Below are 16523 nucleotides of genomic sequence, written 5' to 3'. Positions count from 1 at the left end.
AACTAACACTTAGACATATTTAGGTTATCCGTAGTGATAACGGGGAACAGCTACAGGCAGGAGTGATTGTTAACAACTGTGCTGGTGTCCAGTGTTGTGTTGTCCTGACTCAATGTTCTGCACAAGACACGGGCTTGTGCTCTTTAGTCCCCTTTGGTTCCCACCACTATTTTAGGCCTAACTGTCCAGCTTTCTATGAAGTCAAAGCAAAGAGCAGGGGCTGAGTTGTAGCTTAGCAAGTTCAGCCCCACCTGCCATGCTGGCATTCCATACGGTATCAGTTCATAGCCCAGCTGCTCCACTTTCAATCTAGTTCCCTTTCAATGGCCTTGGAAAAGCAGAAGATGGTCCAAGGGTTTGGGACCCTGCCACCAATGTGGAATATCCAGATGAAGCCCCTGGCTTCTGGTTGCAACCTGGCCTAGTCCTGGCCATTGCAGCCATCTGCACGGTGAACCAGTGGATGGAAGGTTTTTCTCTTCATTTCTCCCTCTCTCCCCATGTAACTCTGACTTTCAAATAAATAAATTTTTATAAAGACAAACAAAGAGTCTTCTAATAAATTCCTTTTTTGCTTAACATAAGAACTCCCTGTTTTAAATGAAGTTACAGTGATTTTCTTTTGTTTAAAATAAAGAGTGATGGCTGATACAGAAATGGAATTTCATTTCTCACATGTTTGGTATCACTGAGTAATGTCTGACTAGGGAGCTTAAAGAATATTCATTTGAATTAGATCAATCGCAGTATCATTTTAGGTAAGTAAAATATAGTAAGTTGAACCATAAAGCAACAATTTCTTATCCTCCACTTGATCCCTAAAGTAACGAGTTTTCTCCATTACTACCAATCAGACATTGTCTTCTTAAACATTACATTCTCATTGTCAACCCCAGTTGCATTGGGCAGTATTAGATACTTGCAACTTTTTCTCCTCAGAATCCCAGTTCTCATTTCCCTCCAACTTTTTTTTTTTCTTGCTTTCTCTTTCACCCACATCCCACATTGAATAATAGTATTTCTTATGGGGTCAATGTTTTTAAAAACTATATTCTCCTTTAATTTTCTCATCTAGTCCCATGACTTAAATGTTTGGCCCAAACTGTTCAAACCTTAACTTATGTCTCACATTTACAGCTGCTTATTGAACATCTCTCCTGGAATATTCTCTAAATCCTTAAACTCTGATCCTGGGTTTCCTTAACATCATCAATTTTTATTTACTCATCTAAATAGACCAACAGTGATCCTGAATTCCTCTATTTTTAAATCTTCAAGACTAAATAGGTCCTTTTCTTATTACAAGCTTAAGTCCAAATTAGGTTTTCTTACATTTCTCAACATTTTCAACATACATACATGCTGATGACACTCAACTTTGTGTTTCTAACCACACTCCCTTGCATATGACCACATCTACTTGCCCAACCAGATATGTATTTGAACATCTCCAAGTTAAGATCCTTAAAACAGGAGAAATGGTGTAGCAGAGGAGTCCCCAAAGTTCCAGCAGGCTAATTTTTAACTTGATAATGTTGTGAATGATGTTATAAATATCCAAATGGCTTCACAGAAGATCCTTGCTAAATGAAAAAGACTTATGTTGAACAGTGAAAACAATGTCAAAAACCACAGATGTCTCAAGGGTTCAGCTTGCACAATTCTGACTGAAAAAAAAATTACAGTAAAGAAAACTACTTTGCACTCAAATCAGATACAGACAAGAACAGAGCTTTTAATGAAAATTTTAAGCAAGTGTCATCCAGAGCCCGGAGCACTGCCTGAAGAAATGTAACAGACCACAAAGCTTTGTAAGAATGATCCTGAAGATGAAACACAATCAAAAAGCAATAGTTACCAAGAAGCAGAAATGGTCTGGTCAAAGTAAAAGTGGATTAGATTAGAGCAAAGGTCATAGCAACAGCTTTCTTTTCTTTTTAGATTTTCAAGGAATTTTCTTGTTAACTTTTCTGGAGTGGCAAAGCACAACAAGGTCTGCTTATTATGTAACTATTTTGAAAAAGTCTGAAAATCTCTTAATACAAAAATGCTACTGATTGATTTCTCTCATGAAATAAAGGTGGTCCCTGCACAATTTTTTGTAAATAAGGCTTACAAAAAAACAAAAACCAACCAAACAAAAAAAACCATCACAAGGGTAATTCTGCAGGAATTCTGATGGTAAATCATGAGAACTTTACACTTCTGATTTAGCTCCTTCTTACTTCTTATTTTCTACCCTCAAATATTCTCTAAGGACATCCACTTTCCTTAAGTTAATAACATGTAAGAAATGTATTTACGCTGGTTTGGTGGCACGTCACGTTAATCTTTCACCTGCAGCACCAGCACCCCATGCAGGCACTAGTTCATGCCCCAACTGCTCCACTTCCTTAGGATGTAAGGAAGCAGCGAAGGATGGTGCAAGTCTTTGGGACCTTGCACCCACATGAGAGACCCGGAGCAGGTTCCTGACTCCTGGCTTTGGATAGCTCAGCTCTGGCCATTGTGGTAACTTGAGGAGTGAACCAACACATGCAAGATTTTTCTCTGTCTCTTCTTCCCTTGCTGATCTTCCTTGGGGCTTAAGATATTCCATTCAGCCTTTCTTTGTTTAAAGATTCTTTTTTTTTATTGGAAAGGCATATTTTTACAGAGAGAAGCGACAGAGAGAAATATCTTCCATCTGCTGGTTTACTCCCCAAATGGCTGCAATGGCTGGAGCTGAGTTTATCTGAAGCCTGAAGCCAGGAGATTCTTCCAGGTGTCCCATGTGAGTGCAAGGTCCCAAGGCTTTAGGCCATCCTCTGCTGATTTCCCAGGCCACAATCAGGAAGCTGCATGGGAAGTTTGAGCAGCTAGGACACAAATTGGCACCCATGTGGAATCCTGGTGCTTGTAAGATGAGGATTCAGCTGTTGAGCCATTGCATCAGGGCTTCTACTCAGTTCTAAAAATCAGATCTGCTAATTTTGGAATTTTTAATCCTATTTCAGTTAGTTGCTTCATGAATCACAAAAACTAATTATAACTAAAATGATTTAATTCCAAACACATTTTTAAAATGTATTTTAAAAGATGTTTTTAAAAATGTTTTAAAATGTTTTTTAAAAGAACCAGCAATAGATATTTAGCCTCATGGTTGATACTTGTGTTTCATATTGGAGTACCTGGAGTACTCACAGCTCCAGCTCCTGACTTTAGCTTCCAGTTAATGCACACCATGGGAGACAACAATGATGGCTTAAGTTTCTGCCATACATGGGAGACAAATAGTGTTACATTTAGGAAACAGAGTCTTAACACAAGCATCAGGTGCACTGCTGAAGATGCTGCTTGGGACAAGCACGGTTGTATTCCTGGATCCTAACTTTGGCTGAGCCCAGCCAGGGCAATCTGGGGAAGGAACTAGTGAATGGGAGCTCACATTGCTTCTCAAATACATAAATAGTATTTTGTAAAATCCCAAAAGGAACAAACTTAAGGTTTTAAGTCTAATACAAATGCAAGTAAATGATTTATTCTGAATATTATGTGTTAATACCAGTTTCTAAAGTTTGTTATTATAAAGGCTTTTTCAAACATTTGCAAGAAAGGGAAAAATCACAGAGATTAATTTCTGCAGAAGTAGAGCTCTTATAAAAGCATTCCTATGCCACTTTAGCTTGATATAGTGTTAGAACAAGGAGCAAAATGCAAATAACAGACATCTTTAACTACAAAGCACTTGCTTATTTTCTTAGTAAAAGGTATGTCTGGGATCGGAGACAATTTATTTCAATCTGGCATACAGTTTGACAGTTTAGGAGTAAAAGGGACAAGGAAAAGATGACGATTTTATTATGCACTAAGCAGATACTTAACTTAGATGATTAACGTTGGTCGGAAAATTAAGCAACATTTGGACTTCCCTTTATATTGTTTAATACATACTTGTGTGCAATTAAAGGCCTGTCAAATGGCATGAACTGGTGTTGTGTTCCTGGCACTTCTCTGAGTCAGACATAACTAACCTTATAAGAGAAATAAAGAGAATGCTTTAGGAAGGATGTGAAATACAAGCAGATATCTATTAGGCAGTATCTTTTGTTGCTATTGTTTTTATTTAAGGGCCAATTTGTGTAAGTATAAAAAAGAATAAACTCATTTTATCTTATTATATATTTAGGAGATTATTTTAAAAATAAAGTTTCCACTAAACCCATTTATGAATATTTCTAATCTGTAGAGGTCAGAATAAACAAATAACTATACACATTTTAGTAAATACCCAGGCATAAAGTTCATTTTCTAGATATAATCAAAGATAAAAGTTTTTAAATGGAAGTTAAAATACAATTTTCTGTCTCAAATTAATTCACTCTTGGAGAAGTGTATTCTCTTTATTCCTTCAGATTAAACAAGTAAAACGAAAAAGAAAACACCAAGAATCAGGTACTTCCCGGAAAAACACTAACACTACCTTAGAAAAAAGTTAATGCATATTATGTACTACCCAAGCAAAATAAAAATCTCCACATCAACAATTAGAGTTCAAACAAAGAGAAATAGGCAAAAGAAAATAGTTCTCCTTTACATGTGAGGTGAGCCTATTAGGAAATATTTCTTACAGCAGTTTTTAGAATCAAATCTGTACAATAAGGTTCACACTGTTTTGCACCCATGGCAACCCAAACACATAGTTAATGATTAAACTCTGAAAAGAAAAATTCTCATGCAACAGAGATTTCTACTGTCAGTGGAGAATGGGGAAGGGATCAATTAGAACTAAACAGACAAAACAACAGTATGCTCCTATTTTTAGTAAGATCTAAAGGCAACTTTATGTTCATTTGTAACAAGGAATTACCTTATTAAATCCTTTCAGAGATAAAACAAAGAAAAAAAGTGGCTTTACAAATAAGCGTTAATAATAGATATTAGGGACTGGCACGGTAGTCCACCTGCAATCCCCACATCCTATATGGGTGCCCATTCAAGTTCTGGCTGCTCCACCTCCAAGCTAGCTTCCTACCAATGAATGTGGGAAAACAGCAGAAGACGGTCCAAGTCCGTGTACTTAGGCCCCTGCACTGACATGGGAGACCTCCATGGAGTTCCCGGTTCCTGGTTTCTGCTGGCCCAGCTCCGACAAACTGTGGCCATTGGGGGAGTAAACTAGTGGATGGAAGATCTCTGTCTCCATCTCTCTGTAACTCTGCCTTTCAAATAAACATATCTTTTTTAAAAAGAAAAGACACTAGGTTGCAACTGATATCGCCACCTATTTTCACAGGGTCTTAAGTAAGGGTAGAAGAAACTTCAACATCTCGTGTGTCACAAAAATGTAAGTTTAAATCCTCATAACTTCCATACAAAATTCATGTAATAAATTTGTTGCATGTAGGTACTACTTTAAAGTATACTAAAAGATCAGTTTATACTTTATGCTGTAGAGTCTTGGAAAATATAAAAAATTTTGGACACAGACCAATTAACTGAATGAGTAAAAGGAAATGATTGTACACAGGAATTTTGCACAGGAATTGTACACAGGAATAACCTTATTCCTACATCAAGAAATAACTTCCATTCACCCTTTTACTAAGTTTGTACCAAATAACTTCCACAGAGACTGCTGAGTGATAAATATATCCCAACAGAATTCATACTGAAAATAAAGGTATTTTGACTTTATCTGGTTAGAGTATTTTTTACCAGCAAAGTTGAAATTCTGAACAAAAAAACGTTAATGGATAGAGGATTTGTGCTGACATGTCACTAGAAAGAAATTCTTCCTGATGCACGAGACAATGCATGGTACAGTAATTTGCTTTAACCTGCAATGCAAACTGGAAAGACTGAATTTTAAAAATGCCATATAGTTCACTGGTGAGAACTATAAATAACAGTTTCCCTTCAACCAGGCAGCAAAAGCAGGTGGGTGGGGGCAGGGGGGAGAGGGGAATCCAAAGTCACATTTTAGAATCTTTAAAGAATGACTCATATGAGAGGGAAACTCTTAGGCCCTGTAAGAAATATATCACAAAAGGGAAGGGGAGGTGGAAATCAAAAAACATGGAAAGCACACACACGGAACATAAGCCTTGAAGTATTCATGGTGGACTTACAAGACATATGGGCACACAGGACTTGTAAACTCTGTGTTAAAGGGAACTGGAAGATACTGACATGGCAGAAGCCGTGCAAGGTAGCTACCTTCCTAGATCACAGTCTAAGGAAGGTAGACACTCATTGCTTACGAGGAATTAGAATCTATTGCTCTTCACAGGCTCGTTTTCCTTATGTAACAAGAGTTGCAAAACAACAACAACAACAAAAACAGAAAGCGTATGGTCAAACTGAAGAGGAAGGAAACCTTATACACCTCAAAATTAAAAGTCAGATAAACACAGTTAAGCCATTGTAAAATGTTATAACCAAGTTTTATTTCAGAAATCTGCTAAACTAGAGGCATACAATGACGTAAACACACATCACGCGCCTCCCTTTCCTTGCAAAGCCACAGATGTCGGTGTCAAAGGAGCCTTTCTGAGATTGAACAAAGTAACATACAGCAGAACCAGGAAAAGCATCATTTAACTTTCTTTTAATCTTTAGTTTTCAAGTTAACCCAAACAACTGAATGTCATCAATGCCATAATAAAGGAACCTTGGCCAACACTAATCCTCAGAGCTGCTTTTAAAAATGGCAGTCCTTTCACCTTGTCCTACCTTACCACATTCTACAGATGGTCTGTCCCCATTCTCCTTACAAGAGGAAAAAGTTACACTCAAAGAGGATCAGTATGAGAATACGCTGTGTTAAAATATAGCTAGAGGAATGCACACTCCTGGTCATTCCATCACCTGTGGTTAACAACCAGCTCTGAAGCTGCCTACATAGCTCAAACAACCCCAGAAGGGAAGTGGGGTGGAGAAAGGATCTCAGTATAAGTTGTCGGTGTTGGTGCTCCGTGGGGTCTTGATCTTCTCGATGTTTTTGAGGATCACATCGTGCAAAGTGGCATACTGGTTCCGCACATGCAGCAGGATCTGACGCACACTCAGGTACTCGTTCTCATCAACTTCCGCCACGGTGCGGCGATAATCTTCCACTTGCGGGTACTTCACTATCTTGGACATCAGCTTGGCCCGGGTGTTGTAGTACGTGGAGAAGCGGCGCAGATAGGAGGCCGCTGTGCTTTCCACAGTCCACAGCTGGTCCACTGTGTCTTCCTGGATGGACACTCCAAAGTTATTGCCGTCCTCCACCTTGGGGATGAGCAGCTGCACCCAGATGCGCACCGTGTTGCATTTCTCTCTCAGCAGCTCGATCTCCGGTTTGACCCGCTCGATCAGCTCCACCAGATGCTGGTTGCTCCGCAGCAGCTGTCCCTCGCCGCCACCGGGGAGTGCAGGCAGCTTCCCCGGGGACTGGCTCTGCAGAGCTGAGGGATCCCGGTTGGGCCCATCCCCCACGGAGTCGGAGTCGGGGTCGGGGGCAGCTGGGGGCTCAGGGGCTGGCACTGAGCGGATCCTCCACAGATCCTGCAAGTGCAGCTCCTGGACCCGACCATCCAGCTCTGACAGCTTCTGAGGGAAGAAGGTGGACACCAGGTCCTCAGCCTCCTGGGCGATACGGGCCCGGAACGCATCTACTTTTCCCTGTATGTCATGCTCTAGTTTCAGTGGGGAAGCCATGGCATCTAGAGATCTCAAATGTTGGGAGTGACTCAACCGGGACCCCTCTGTTTTCAACAGACTAAGCGTGGGTCTGCGCCGCCACCACCACCAACTCCCAACAGACCACACCGGAAATGACACACCAGGGCTCCCAGCGGCCCTCGCAGCAGGGAAGGAAACCACGTGCTTGGTGGCACCTGCCCCAGCTGGATGCTTCCGCTTCCGGGCGCCCGCCAGGCTCCTGCTGGAGCAGTAAGGGACACGGGTAGCAGAAACCCCTCGTCTGCTTTCCAGAACCATCCTGCCATTACTACCAACCTGACGGAGAGGAAGCAGGAATAGGAAAGGTTCCCAATAATGTCCTTTAAGGATTGTGAAGGCTGGCACTGACATGCGTGATTGATGAAATACTGACTCTGGATCCAGACTTCAATGGGGTGTGCAAAGCCAGGCTCCCTTCCAGGCGGCGGTAACTCACCTTTACAGGTAACCTGGGCCTATCCAAGCCTTCCTCCTTAGAAAATCACTAGGGATTCACTTCCCTCTGGTATATTCATCAAATTAGCAAACTTCTGACCTCCGGGGCTTACTTCTTACAACTTACTGTTTAAATCACAAATGTGGAGTTATGGGACTCCTCTGATCTTTTGGAGGCAGTTAGCCAAACTGGACTCTGGATGCTGCAATTAAATATCAAGGTCAAATTTCTTGATATAAACTGTAGTTATAGAGAGTATGTTCTTGTTTTTTAGGAAACATGTAAGGAATAAAGTGACCGATGTATTTAACTTATCTTCAGTTAAGACAAATCAGTTGTGTGTTTGTGTGTGTATGAAGAAAATGAGGGGAAATGCTGAAAATTGATGAACTTGCATAAATGCTTTATAGGAGTTAAGTATTACTATTGTCACTTACAAGGTTGAGATTATTCCAAAATAAAACATGAAAAAACTATTTTCCCCGAAGGCTTTCAGCATTATAAGACAATTCTATAACCATCTAAGTTTTTACCCTGTTTATTTATATGACTTTCCTTTTACTGAACTGTTTTGCTTTCTCTATATATAGCACTATAGTAGAACAGGCATTGTGGTCCAGAGGCTTAGGCTGCTGCTTGCAACACTGGCTTTACATGTCAGAGTGCTGGTTCTCCTGTCTGTTCCAATGCCCATCCAACTTTCTGCTAATCTGCCAGAGTAAGCAGTGGACGGTGGCCCAAGTACTTGGGAACCTGGCACCCGTGTGGGAGACGCAGGTGGAGGTTCTAGTTCCTGCCTTCAGCCTGGCCCAGAACTAGCTGTTACAGCCATCTGGGAAATTAACCACCTGTCCCCATCTGAGGCAGATGAAAGATATCTCTCCCTAAGTTTTTTTCCTCTCTCTCTCCTCTCTGTCACCTTTTCTCTCACTCTTTCCTCTGTCACTCTGCATTTCAAATAGATAAATTAGTAAATCTTCAAAAGACATAGTAAAGTCCATGCCTTTGGCTTTTATGACTGAATTATTGAGGTTTATATCAAAAGCGTTATTCTGAAGTTGCTGCATTGTACTTCGTTTCACTGTGAGTTGTCACCTTAGCACAACTGTAAACACTGAAGGACAAGGACTAAGTCTTAATTTGTTTCCTTTGCATCTGGAATAAGGCCTAACATGAAACAAGGTGCTCAGCACATGACTGCTAAGATGATGTAGAACTAGTTAAGATTTTAGCTAAATACAACTTCCCATTTACTGCACGAAGAAGAAGGCTGGGTGTGAAGCAGCCCCTGAAGAGGGCTGTCAATTAGCACAACTTTCAGGTGTTAGGAAATAATCCTCTAGCCTCAACTGCTCGTGTGCCATGCTAAGGTACTCCTAGTAACAAAGCAGAACTCCACGTTCAGCCCCAATTAGAAGGTGGGAATTCAAAGATGGCTTCTGTGTTGGGATTGCTTCAAGTCTAGCAGAAGTGTGTTAAAAAAAAGAAAATGGTAAGATTATATAAGGAAAGAGGGAATCAGTGTGGTGTGCAAGTGAGAGAAACTTCTTTTTACCCTTAGCAGTTACATTCCAAGACTCCCGAGTAAACTCGTAACTGTGGATAGTACCATTCCCTATATGTCTTTTCCTATACATACATATCTATGAGGAAATTCAATTTATTAGTTAGGCACACTAATAACAGAATACAAATTATAAAATATTTTATAATAAAATGAACAAGATCCCTCCCTATCCTCAAATATTTGATTTTACTTGCCCTCTTTTTGTGATGATGTAAGATGATGCAGTGCTTGCTCGATGAGATGAAGTGAGGTGGATGGCACAGGTGCTCTGAGGGGGTTTAGGCCACTGGCACCCTAGACGTCTACAGAGTGACTACTACAGTGTGGAACATGACAGAAAACAGAAGGATTCACCTCTTAGGTAGACAGCACACAATTTCATCAGGCTACTCAGAATGGTACACAGTTTGAAACATGAATTGGTTATTTCTGAAAATTTTCCAGGTAACTGAAACTGTTAAAAGTGAAACTACAGATAAAGGAGGGCTTGTCATGGAGGGGACAGAGGAACATTCCTAGTTTTGATCTCAAGGTGTAGAAAAAGTAGCAGGAGAAATAAACAAGGACAACTCATGTAGGCAGGCCCCTCTTGCCATACTTCAAGGACTTGGATTTAATAAAAGCCAGTCAAGTAATTTGGACAGGGACAAATATTCACAGATGGATGACACAAAGGATCGCAACTTTCTGTAAGTGTCTCTTGTAAATTGTAACTGCAAATTCAATATTCTCCAAATCTAATGTATGTATACATGCCTTTAAATGGTGAGAAGTGGCAATAAAGCACTGTGGTTACAGGTACGAAGTTTGCTAAGTTCTAGTCCTGGCTTTTTTACTTGCTAGCTGTGTGACCCAGGGTAAATTGTTTAACTACTCGTGCTTTGTTTTCCTAGTCTATATAATGAGCATTATAGAAACAATTATCTCATAAAAGGCATTTTGAGAATTACTAGCTAATATACACAAAACAGCACAATGCCTTGAGCATAAATTTACATATTTAGTATGTAAATATTAATATCGTTGCTTTATAGTTGTAAAATTAACTCTGCTTCTAGAGTTTGGCTTTTAGTGAGTTGTGTAAACATTTAACAAATGTCTTAAGTAAATTTAAGTCAATGCTGGAAGAGAATTCTTTCTTTAAAAGACTCACTTCTTTTAAAAGTAAAAAACCTTCTGAGTGCCTTGTGCAAACAATTGCAGCATTCTCTTCTTGAAATGCAAGTCTGGTCATATTTCTGTCTTCATCGGGGAAGAATCCAATTCTTTAGGCATGACCCACGAGTCCCTTCATGATCTGGGTTCTGCCATGTTTTATTTTCCCAACCTGCTCTGTATTCCCAAAGCAGTTCTTTCATGAGGTGGACATTCACCTGTGTGTGTGAAATGACATACCGCCCCGTCTTCCTCCCCCTCTGTACCTTGCTGTTCTCCCACAACCAACTCCAGGATTGTTTCCTGAAGAGCCTTCCTTGATACCACCTCCTCCTCCTGCAAAGAAGTTAGTGTTCGTGGCACAAGTTAGACAGGACAACAGTATTTGCCTCATAAAGCTATGGAAGGAACTGAATGAAATAAGCTTGTATGTAGCAGCCAGGACAGTGAGGGCTTCATAAATAATAGTAGTCTTATTTGTAATCTCCACGTATTCTGCATTATCTTTTTATGGCTCCTATTACTGTGTAGTAATTTTGGATTTATAAGTCACTTCACTCCATGATTATAAATTTCTTCAGAACATGGATTTTAGCTTATTTGCTTTTTTTTTTTTTAAAGATTTATTCATTTTATTACAGCCAGATATACACAGAGAGGAGGAGAGACAGAGAGGAAGATCTTCCATCCGATGATTCACTCCCCAAGTGAGCCGCAACGGGCCGGTGCGCGCCGATCCGATGCCGGGAACCTGGAACCTCTTCCGGGTCTCCCACGCGGGTGCAGTGTCCCAATGCATTGGGCCGTCCTCGACTGCTTTCCCAGGCCACAAGCAGGGAGCTGGATGGGAAGTGGAGCTGCTGGGACCAGAACCGGCGCCCATATGGGATCCCGGGGCTTTCAAGGTGAGGACTTTAGCCACTAGGCCACGCCGCCGGGCCCAGCTTATTTGCTTTTATGTATTCTTTGGTAACACTGTTTTTTGTAACAGTAAGTGTTCAGTGAACATTACCAAATGAATAAAAATGAAATTATTGATGCAAAACAGGGTAAAATTTTGTCAGACAGGACCTGAGAGTTTTAAGTAACTTATCTGCCTTTTCCCATGAAAAGCTGCTCAATTCTGTTACATCTCATCAAAGTCCATTTTGGAGATCTAACAACAGTCTTCTGGACTGATCTAAAAAAAAATTTTATACAGAAAGAATAGGAAATAATTTTTTTGTCTCCTCAACAGTATACCGAGTTTATATTCTGTTTTTTATTTCTACAGTATTGCTTAATTCTAAAAACACTGGCCTTCACTCAAATGATTGTAGTTCTTCTGTAGAACAGTAGTTACGCAGTATTCCATGTTTGTGTAAAATGGACACGCTGGGGAGTGCCTAAGAGGTACACAGAAGCAGAAGGGTAATGCTGGCTCTGACTCATGCTCCTACTGTTTATTTATAGCTTCTTATTAGTATGAGGTTTGTTTTATTTGGCAAAAATACAGGATTTCAACTGAGAAAGGAAGATGTAAGAAAAATGCCAAAGCATAAGACCTCTCAACTGAATAATAATCTGTTACTCAGTGCAACATCAACAGGCTCCCCAGTGGCCGATGCAACCTGAAACTACTCCAGAATCACAAATTTCATGTGCTGTAGACTTTACTGATAAAAGTAAAGTAGTGATTAACCAAAGATTATATTCTGTTTCAGGCACCTCCATTAATAAATCCACTCATTGGAGCTTGCTTGATTTTTTTTAGATTAGCATATAGAAATATTTAACAATGAATTCATTGCTTTTAATGATTATCAACCAACTGGAGTCAAAAGAAAATTGAAAAACATAAGTCAAATAATTTAAGCTTCAAGCTGAAAATGTAGTTTCTCAATATTTAAGATTACTCTCTGCCCACTTACTTTATTTTCCATTGTGACGCTTATCACAAACTAAAACATTCAATTCCATCTTTATATGTTTATCTCTATCTGTCTCTAGGATGTAAGCTCTGAATGTGAAAGGACTTATTTGTGTTTACTGCTGATTCTTTGTAGTGAGAACAGCCAGGCACATCTATATTTAAACATCTTGTTGGATAAATGGCAGAAAATTGATCACATCTTTTCATTAAATAATAGTAACTTGAGGATAACTTCAGTTGTAAGAACAAAAATACAATTATTTTTGCTCAGGATACCCGTCAAGCCATGAATTTCCAGTATGGGAAAGGAAAATATGGTTGATTTCCACACAAGTTAATTCTGGGATATGGGTTTTAGGGTTTTTTAAATTATAATTTTAATTGTACACATTTATGAAATAGTGTTATAATTAGACACAGTATTCAATAATCACATAAACTAACTTAGTTACGATTCTGCAGTAACATTTTTCAAATCTTTGGTTAACAATAATCACAGTGTGATACTTCAATAAATATGTATTATTTAAATTGGATTAATTAACTTTTTCTTCTGTTTACTGTTTATATTTGGAGACTAGCTGCTATGGAAGAGCTTATATATATAATGTTTATATATAATATACATATGTGTATATGTGTGTATATATATATATAGCAGTTATTCAATTAGACAGTCATAACTTGGTGTGAATCAAGTGTTTTGGATAATACAATCAATTCTTAAAAGATTTTAGGAAAGAAATCTGTTCTGAAGATATTTCACAGTTATATTTTCTCTCAGAACAACAAAAAAGAATAACAGAAATGGCCTGCCAGCTTTTAAAAAAAAAGCTTGTTTTGGTATTTGCCTTTCTAAAATAGGGGTGTTTGTTTTAAATTGAAATTAAGATTTTTGTTTTGGTAGATGGAAAATATACCTTTTTAGTTTTAGATTTCAAGTCACAAAGCTACAATAAAATAAAAAACAATTTAGTCTGGAGTTTTTAATTCTAGTTTATCTAAGGAGCCATGATAGCATCTCTACTCTAAAATGAAAATAAAAGCAATAATCTTTGGAGAATATTAGCTTTCAAATAACCATGAAACATATATGCATAAAAATTCAGTCACTTCTTTCTGTATGATAAAGATGACTTATGCTTATATTTTTAATTAAAAAAAGCAAAATAAAAATAACTAAATAGCTGACCCAAACCTGAGTGAAGTGCTTCATAAAAATAAATTTGAGCTATTTTATAACCTGAATTCAATGATCATTTTTATATTCTTAATAAATGTGGACTGTTATTATATGTTGAAAATGTAGTAGACTTCATCTGAAAATGAGAAATGAATCTCAACCTTGTGTAGTTCCATCAGTTAAAAATGATTAAACCTATGTTGAAGTGATTTTCAAAAAAAACAATATATAAGGATACCTCAAAAAGTTGGTGGAAAAGTGGAAGTAAAGGACGAACTGCTGGTGCAAAACAAAAAAGAACTCAAACCATTTTTTCTGTTAGAAGAGGTTGCAGACAATTGAGGTGACTGTAAGAGCCCTTTCATATTTTTGATTTCCCAGGGTCAGAGCTTCAGAGCAGCAGGTTAAATTGCCACCTGTGATGCCAGCATCACATGTAAGTTCCAGGCTGGTGGTTTTGGCCTGGTCATTGCAGCCATTTAGGGAGTGAAGCATTAGATGGAAGATTTCTCTTTCACTCTCCATCTGCATCTCTGCTTCTCAATTAAATAAATCTTTTAAGAAATATTTTTATTTTTCTTCCTCCAAAGGGACAAAGATAAATCAAACTCTTATAAACCTGTTATATAATGAATGTCATGTCATGTCACTATGGTACAACCTTGTAAGTTTTAGTGCTTTTCCAAATACGCATATTTGCTGTCTGCCGCTGGATGACACAGAAAAATAAAATTCAAATGAGTTTCTCTGGCGAGTTGGAAGGAAAAGGGAGTTAAGTCATGGATGATTTTGCTAAATCTAGTGGAAACTGGCTTTTTCCTCTCTTCCCCCCTTGTGCTATCATTACATGGGTTCCTCATACAGTAGCCATTATTTCAAAAATCCATCTCCTGCTAACAGAAAGAAATATATTGAACATCTACTATCTGCTGAATACTGTGCCAGTTCTTGATTTACTACTCCACTTAGTGTCTCAAGACACCAATGAGTAACTTTATATTACTGTACAGGGACTCTGAAGATTTGAAAAGCATTTCCCTCAAGCGTTCACACTTGTAAGCAATGACACAGTGTTGGTTAAAACCCAGATTTAGGGGTGACATTTGGCCTAGCAATTAAGACACCTGCCCATGTTAGAGTGCCTGCCTCTGACTCGTGCGTTCAGATTCCTGATGCTGTGCAACCTGGGAGGCAGCAATGATGGCTCCAGTAATTGGGTTCTTGCCACCATGTGGGATACCTAGCTTGAGTTCTGCTTGTGCTGAAGGGTCACTGTAGGTCCTTGTGGGCATAGAACCAGCAGATGGAAGCTCTATCCAACTCTCAGATAAATTGAAAGAGTTTATCTAACTCTAAAACTCATCTACTTGATTGTCTACAAAAGAAAATGCAGCATCGGCTCCTAAAGTTATTTTCCTCCATTAAACTAAAAAACAGTGGTTCAAAATTGAGTGAAAAATTTTTTTATTTCTGAATAAGACTGCATAAACTGCACATGTACAGAATATATATGAGTATACATGTATAATTGTGTATTGTATACATATATGTATATTGTGTACATATATATATAATTCATTTAAATGTCTGATTGTGAAACTTTTTAAACTAAGGAAGACAAACCACTAATGGACAAAAAGCAGACAGTTCCTTCAAGAATCTTATTTTTCCTCTTCGGTTTATTTTTCTGTATTATTTTCTAGCACTGTGATCTACCTTGGCACACACATGTTTGTCTCATCTGGTCTCTAGAATTTTGGTTTGGCAATATCTTCTGCTACCCATTACATTTTTGCTATAATTATCCACAGTATATGTTATGTTTCCAAGGAACATATAAATGACATTTCACTGGTTAAGTATGCAGACTAGAAATTTGAGGTTGAAGAAGTTCAATCACAGGATATTATTTTAAGAAGTTCCAGCAAAATGTACAATCTAACAAAATAAGAAAAGAAAGAAAGAAAACTGACAGCCTCATATGTTTTTAACTTGGCTTTGCTTTAATTCTTCCTTTAAAATATACTGAGTGAAAACATTGCATTGAATATCATATAATACTGGATAGAGTCATGTGCAAAAAATTAACTTTGATTTTATAACCATGTACCATATACAAAAATTAACTCAAAATGGATCCCAGGTCTAAGTCTAAAGCCTAAAATATAATACTTTTAGAAGTTAACATTTTAGAAAATCTTTATTACCTTAAGTTAGGCAAATAAAAATTTGTTAGAACATAAAAAAGTCCATAAAGGCAAAAGCTAACGAATTTAATTTCATCAAAATTAAGGATTTCTGCTTTTTGAAAAACTGATAAGGAAATTAAAAGAAAAGCAATGAGCTTGCAGAAAATATTTCCAAATCATGCATTTTATAGACTTGTATCCTAGAAAACATAAAGAACTTTCAAAGCATCTGGATTGAGGAACACATGAGGTGCCTGGTGAACCCAGATGGGGTATGGAATTCCTGTGTCCCTTCACATATATCTTGCCCTGTGCATCCCTTCCCTTTGGCTGATCATCCATATCCTTTGTAACTATAATAGACTAGTAAAAAT

The 16523-nt window shown here is 38.3% G+C and overlaps 2 protein-coding genes across 2 annotated transcripts in view; both read right to left on the bottom strand.

Annotated features, from left to right (window-relative positions):
• The window catches only part of ATF6 (activating transcription factor 6), a 148849-nt gene that overhangs the window by 8423 nt on the left and 123903 nt on the right, over positions 1–16523 (bottom strand). The window lies entirely within an intron of this gene.
• LOC105942047 (proteasome activator complex subunit 3-like) lies at positions 6412–8061 on the bottom strand. The gene has a single exon (XM_036494543.2). It carries the CDS (start codon positions 8056–8058, stop codon positions 6928–6930), a length of 1131 nt encoding a protein of 376 aa, XP_036350436.2. The 5' UTR covers positions 8059–8061; the 3' UTR covers positions 6412–6927.

The sequence above is a fragment of the Ochotona princeps genome, chromosome 2 (assembly GCF_030435755.1).
Source record: "Ochotona princeps isolate mOchPri1 chromosome 2, mOchPri1.hap1, whole genome shotgun sequence".
NCBI classification, from domain to species: Eukaryota; Metazoa; Chordata; class Mammalia; order Lagomorpha; family Ochotonidae; genus Ochotona; species Ochotona princeps.
This window is presented reverse-complemented; position numbering and strand designations above follow the sequence as displayed.